Source organism: Nothoprocta perdicaria, unplaced genomic scaffold (assembly GCF_003342845.1).
Source record: "Nothoprocta perdicaria isolate Ctin4 unplaced genomic scaffold, notPer1 scaffold_398, whole genome shotgun sequence".
Taxonomy (NCBI): Eukaryota; Metazoa; Chordata; class Aves; order Tinamiformes; family Tinamidae; genus Nothoprocta; species Nothoprocta perdicaria.
Window position 1 is genome coordinate 152,508 of NW_020455641.1, and position 6,398 is coordinate 158,905.

A 6,398-nucleotide genomic window follows, 5' to 3' on the forward strand; every position below is an offset into this window, starting at 1 on the left:
AGTTGTTATTTATTCAGAATGGTAATACATGTGCGATATGGTAAAACTGGAAGGTCTCMTGCCCAATATAGCTCCGAAAGCAAGGTGAAGTGTGCTGTGTCCAACACAGCAATATTTATCTTAGTGGTAACAATACTTGCTTTACGTGCACCATGAACTCCACTTCCATTTGCAGAATATTTTCAAAAGCAGAAAGAGCAGTTTGGGACTGAGCACCGCAAAGGAAAAAAAAAAAAAAGAGGAATTGTGCCCTACGTTTGAACATCCTCTTTTTGTCTTTCTCCGGAGCAGGCGTGATGGAGATGGAAGAGGGGTTCGTCCAGCTCCGCGAGGAGGTCGCCCGGCTGCAGGAGCTGTGTGCGAAGCAGAGCAAACTCCTGCAGAAGCTGACTGCAAGGAAGGGCCCCATCCTTGGTAAGGAGCAGTGTTGGGAAGCGTCCAGTGAACTTACTCTGCGCTAAAAGAGCAGATCCAGGGTGGCAGGAGGGATTTGAGCCTTCTCCCTCCTCTTGGCAAAGGGTTTACTTCAGAAAGTGGAGGTAACGTGAGATACAGTTTGAGAGAGAAACATGCTCTGAGTTATGGCAGCGCTGCAGCCTGCTCAYGGTCAGGCTTTCTGGCTTTGCCTGCTCTGTGAAATGCTTAATAACCTGCAYGCAGCTGTTCTCAGTTGCATTAAAATCCCAAGAGAGGTTTTGCTGCTGTTTACTTGTTTCTACCCCGGGGACTGCAGGGGAGGAACTTGGGGTGGCTGGGCCTGATGTTGATTAGAGCGTTTTTGGAAAGTAGCAAAGTCTCAGGGTGGCAACGGAGCCTGCAAGGGCTAGAAATCACCTGGGGAAATCTCCTTGAGCTCCCCTCAAAATCACCATGTGCTGGCTGATGCCCTGGTCCAAGAAGTGAACATGCATATTCCCTGCTGCAGCAGCATGTCCCTCCCAYGGGGTTTTACAAGATTTTCCTGATGTTAAGGGATGTTTTCTGTGGTGAGAAGGGATTTGTGCAGGGTAAAGGCTGCTGTGTGCTGAGCAAGCGGCTGCTGGGCACCTCTGCCCACCTTCCACCCCTGTGGTCCCAGAAATAACTGCTCCAACTCGCTTTCTTTTGAAGATATCCCCATGTCGCTGCCGGTCCAGTGCACGGAGGACATGGTGATGGGGGAAGCGGGAAAACCCTTGGAAAGCCAATGGGAACGCAGCGAGGCCCTGATGTCCATCGCAGCTGGCCCCAGCCCTGCCCATCCGCTGACACAGCTCCACGCTGCCCATGTGCTGCCCTCCTGCAACGTCACAGACCCCCCCAGCACTGAAAACGGGAATGGGAAAGCGGCCCTTGACCTTCCTCTGGGCAGCCAGCACTGCAGCCAGATGGAGAGGAGCGAGAAGAGGGATTTAGAAACGTGGCTGAAAAATTACGGGATGCTTCCTACCGTGAAAGGCAGCAGGGGAGAAGCAAGGGCTTGCTGTGACCTGCCTGAGTTTGTGGCACCCGACCCAGAGGCCATCGACTCCTTCCTGCATCTCTATGAAGCCCCAGGAGATCCACAGAGGGAAGATGCACCTGGTGACACTGCTCTCCCGGCTGTGATTCATGTTCCTGTAGAAATCCGAGGGCCCATGAAGGTAAACTGGGACAGGGGTTTTTGTCTCTGACATTTAGGGAATCCTTCCCAGTGTAAGCATCATCCGTCAGTCTTTAGAATCCTCCCGATTTCCACATCAAGCCTCGTACAAAAAAGTAAGGAACCAGGACAGAGCAGAGGCTTAGGGTTATGAGCTTGCATCCCCAAAATACCTCCAGGTGCCCAACTTCCCAGTTCTTGTGGCATTTAGCTGCATAAAAGCAGCGGCGATCTAGCTGCTGAGCACCTGGTGTGCTTTGGATAAAAATTTTTCCCCGGATCCTTTCTGATTCAGAACTTTCTGAGGCTGTTGTTTCAGTGTCTGGGATAAAAAAGGTATTGACCTGCTTTTGATCTGTAAATGAACTTGTATTTCCTTTATGCTGTCTGCTTTGAGTGCTGCCAAAAGGATGGTTCCTAAATGCATCCTAAAATCTCCCACCTCAATCCCCATGCTAAACCTTCCTAAATGATGTTATGGATGGGTCAGCACACCTGGATCACCAATGAAGGTTCCTATAATGCCAAGCCTGTTTCCTTTCACTCCTTTTTGTTTCTGAACAAGACCTTTAAATGYTATTTCATGACTGTCGTGGCGACAYATTCGTGGCGAAAGCTGTTGACTTTCAGCCTGAGCTATACTTAGAATCTAGTTTCATTTTAAGAAGAAGGAGGGGAAGAGAAGAAGAAGTGGAAGCCGGGCCTTGACTGGCTTGTCAAGTCCTAATGTACTTTATCAGCACTTAAATGATAATGGCACAAAAAGAAATTATCAGCGCTCTCCTGAAAAGCACTTTTCTTGTGTCTGGGCCTGGATAGTGATTGTAGCCTCCAGGGAAAAGCGATGGGTGATGGGAGATGCTGAGGTGCCACGAAGCAAAGAGGAGGCAGGTGGGGATGGAGAGAGGGGGAACGGAGCAGCCCCAGGCACCCGGAATCCAGCACAGGGTGCCGGCCCTACAYGGCAGCTGAATTTGGAGGTGGAGAGAGGCTGCCTTGTGCTGTGGCAAACCGGGAGGGAGGCTGTGCTTGCTCCGGAGCTTGCAAAGTGGTTGCCATTCCTGCTGACCCCCCTTTGCCTTGCAGACGTGCTGGACGCCGGCGTGGACACTGGAGGAGAGCCTAGGACAAGGCACAGGCTTTGCCCTGGAGCCCACCCGCGTTTGTGGCTTTTGCCAGGCTATTTTCTCCTCGGACACAGCAGCCCAAGAGGACTATTTGAAGCATGTCTTAGCCCATATGAAATAGGATTCCGGCTTTGCACTTGTAAATCTGTATATTTGCACCTCAGGTAACACCATGTGCTCAGGTAGCGATCCAGTTCTGTTTAAGTTGGTTTTGCCCTGAACCTGATCCCTGTTGCCCTGTTGGATGGGCTGTATTAGGGCTCTTGATGTGCCTCGGTTTGCTGAACTTTATGGACATCAGGCAGCTCCAGAGTTTGGAGGTATGCAGGCCGAGTGGAGCCYTAGCTCAGTGGCAAACAGAAAATCCTCAAAATGTTCCTAAATCAGGAAAAGTCGAAACAAACCTTCCATAGAGAAATAAGAATATTTGAAAATCCACCTTGCCTTTTTCAAAAACTGCACAGATCTGGTGAGAGGGTGAGAGACTTGCGACGATTTTTAACATCACTGGATCTGAACTGGCCTTGGGAGCAGAGCTCCGGCGTCACGAGCGTGAAGTGCCACCCACGCCACGGCGAGAGGGACTGGTGGTCCCTGCGCAAGCCCCTTAGGGGCAAGGACACTTCTCCCTGCTCACTAAAACCTCCTCAGCTCTGGCTCAGCGGCTTGTGGTGGATTAATGGATCCTGCTGCTGGTGGGAGCAGGTTCATTGGCACCAGGTCGGTGTTTGCAGAGCAGAGAGGAGCCTGGCTGCAGTGTGGGGCCGCGTCCGACATACGTTTTTTCATCCTGCTTCTCTGTTTAGGCCCTTTTGGAAAGCAACTGCCGAGTAAGAGGCTCAGGGACCCGCTGGGCTAATAGAACCATCACATTTAGGGGACCTTTTCCTAGGTCAAGATCTCTTCCTGAGGGTTCGACGCTGCCGAGCAGCCGGTTGTCGGGCAGCTCGTTCACCTGCAAGGCTTCAGTCTTGCCCGGACTCCTAGGAGCAGCTCATTGTGTGTGGATTCATAGTGATATCACAGGAAGATCACAGTCGTTCATAAATAACCTGTATAACCGAGCTGTTTTATCTCTCTCTGTCAGAAGATGTCCTTGTATTTGGCAAAGGGAGATGCCTTCAGGGCTGGGAATATGGAAGCACAGAGCAACGACCAGCTCCAAGTGRGCCTTTTTGGGAAAAAAAAAACCTCTCAGGACTTCGTGTTTAGCAAGTAGATACTCAAATGTTGTTGCTGTCGTGTCTTTGAGACTCTTTCCMTTGAAGTGGTGGCCAGACTCTCCTTTGTTTCTGTGGATCAGGATCTCCAGCTAAGAAATTGCATCTTTAGTGGCACAGATAACAATAACGACCCCATTCTCTTCCCAGAAATGTGGCAGCGTTCATGAATTTGCCGTAACCGCAGTGAAGATGATGGCAAACATGTGTGTTTCCTGCAAATTTTGTAATTTTAGAAGGTCAAAGAGGGTTTTCTTGTGTCACGGTGCAACTTTTTGAATTSCAGATGCAGCTCCAGCAGCGAGAACTTCCCTCTTGCAGACACCCAGTGTCATTCGGTAGCGCCGAGGAGCCTGTTCCATGACATGCCACGTTGCCAGCTCGCAAAGCCAGATGGAGCCAGGGATTTGTTTGGTAGAAAATTGCAACTGGCACCCCGCGATCGCCGGAAGGAGAAAAGCAGCTCAGGCCTTTCCGCWTTGCAAACAAACCCAGCAAATTGGATTTGAGAATTGCAAGAGCGCATGGCTTTTCTCAGGAGCCAGGCCCAGCCTGGCGGCGCCGCACCCGCTGCGGTGGCCCCGTCCCCCTGCTGAGTTTTCACCGTCAGGGTGCGAAAGCAGCCCAATTCCAGGCAAACTAACTTTATGCCAGGCCTTTTTGTTGCTGTCGTTGTTTTGTTTTATTTTATATCACCAACCTTTGGTATATTTTTAAATGTCATGTTGTAGAGTGCAATTAGTCACCCCTCTTCTAGCCAGATGGTCGTCCGTGACAGCGAAGCTGCTTTTTTTAATCCTGCACTTTCCATTGGCATGAACATGCCTCTGTTTCCCAACTAACCTTAAGTGCAGGGTAGTTGTCTCAACTGCAGTGAGTGGGTGGCGTGTTACTGTTTTTCCCCAGCTTGGGCTCCCCGGAGCAGAAGTGGGTGTCGTTTCTGCAAAGGCCGGAGTTGAATCATGGTTGTTTCCAGGAAGGAGCAAGAGGAAAAGTGCAGGTCGATGAAATGGATGGATGAAACCTGCTTCTGTGCTGGCTGCCGGAGGTCTCCGCGGAGGGGATTTGCAGGAATAGTTGTGTGCTCTGGGCTCCCTCCACTCGCATTTTGAGTGGGAACGTGAGCGTTGGGTTCAAACTACAGCAAGTCTAAACCGTTGCCCTTCTCCTTTGATCTAAATTCAGCAAAAATTAACTTTTCCCAGAAAACTGAGGCTTGAAAAAGCTGGAGAGGGCAACAACGCACTGGTTTCTAGGGGAAAAACAAGCCCACAAATCAGCTGGGCAACAGGTTTGGGTGGAAAATATTGATATTTGAAGTTTTCTAGAGGCATTGCCGGCAGGCGCCCACCAGCTCCTGTATTGGGTGCTTTCCAAGGAGCCGAATTCGGATCACCAGTTCCATAGGATGTAGACTGATGAGATTTTATGCCCCTGATGGGAGAGTAATGAAATATTTAAATTTCTCACAGCAAGAGCAAAGTCAAAGCTTCTGCAAGGAAAAAATAACTCCCTCCCTCTATTAAAGCTGTCCTCAATCTCTTGATTAGTTCCAGGAATTTTCATGGCCAATAAGCGGAGTGGCGACCGGCTGCAGGATGGACCCCTCTGGACCATCTGCACCGAGAGGAAATTGCTCCCGATCCCATTAATTAATATTTTGCCCTCGCTTTTCATCCTCTATTAACAAGAGGGAAATGTTTCTTTATCCCATTTCATTAGGAAATGAACTTGTGGAGTCTGAGACTGGTACGTGYGGCAGCAGCCCCATGTTTGAGACCAATTTAATAACTTAATAAACTAATAAATATTAAAAAAATACTGCAGTTAGAAGAGTTTTTGCTCAAATTGTCTAACCCTGGTCTAGTTGTTCTGGGTGAGTTTTAGTGCTGTAAGACCCCTCCGGCTCCAGACGAGTGACGTTCCCGGCATTTGTGACCCCTTGCGCGGAATGCTCATTATGGGAGAATCCTCCATTTCTCCTTCCTTTTCCTGGCCCTTTACTTGCCCGGCTGTTCTGGAGTCCCAGGGAGCCACCCGCCCCCTTTTCTCCTGGATCTCTGGCTTCCTTTCTGATATCAAACCCAAGGGATTTGGGCAATGGCTTTTAGGAAACTGCGGAGGGAGTGGGATGGGGCCTGGGTGCCGCGAGGGCGCAGGGCTGGCACCCAAGTGGGGTGCCTGGGAGGGTGCTGAGCTGGGGGGCAAGGGGGGAGAATAGGGGAGGAGGGCACGAGGATGATAGGGGGGCAGGGGGGAGATGCTGGAGGGATATAGGAGGTGGTGGAAGGACCAAGAGGGGCTCTTGAGGGGACCTGGGAGGGGGCTGCAGGATGGACTTGGGTTGGGCATGGTGGGGCGATCCGGAGGGGGAGGGTCGGGAATATTGGGGGGGCAGGAGGGGATGCTGGAGGGTTGGGGGGCTGCTGG

The 6,398-nt window shown here is 50.8% G+C and overlaps 1 protein-coding gene across 1 annotated transcript; it reads left to right on the forward strand.

The window, feature by feature from the left end:
- The first annotated feature begins 1,400 nt into the window (after positions 1 to 1,400).
- LOC112952254 (TRAF family member-associated NF-kappa-B activator-like) lies at positions 1,401 to 3,095 on the forward strand. The gene is made up of 2 exons (XM_026045076.1): positions 1,401 to 1,622; positions 2,708 to 3,095. Exons 1-2 carry the CDS (start codon positions 1,419 to 1,421, stop codon positions 2,867 to 2,869), a joined length of 366 nt encoding a protein of 121 aa, XP_025900861.1. The 5' UTR covers positions 1,401 to 1,418; the 3' UTR covers positions 2,870 to 3,095.
- Positions 3,096 to 6,398: the final 3,303 nt, after the last annotated feature.

Bases quoted from the DNA above. Each gene is read 5' to 3' on its own strand.
- LOC112952254 (XM_026045076.1), top strand. From the start codon at position 1,419: ATGCTTCCTACCGTGAAAGGCAGCAGGGGAGAAGCAAGGGCTTGCTGT. The intron at 1,623-2,707 runs GTAAACTGGGAC...TTTGCCTTGCAG, and splicing joins AAATCCGAGGGCCCATGAAG to ACGTGCTGGACGCCGGCGTG.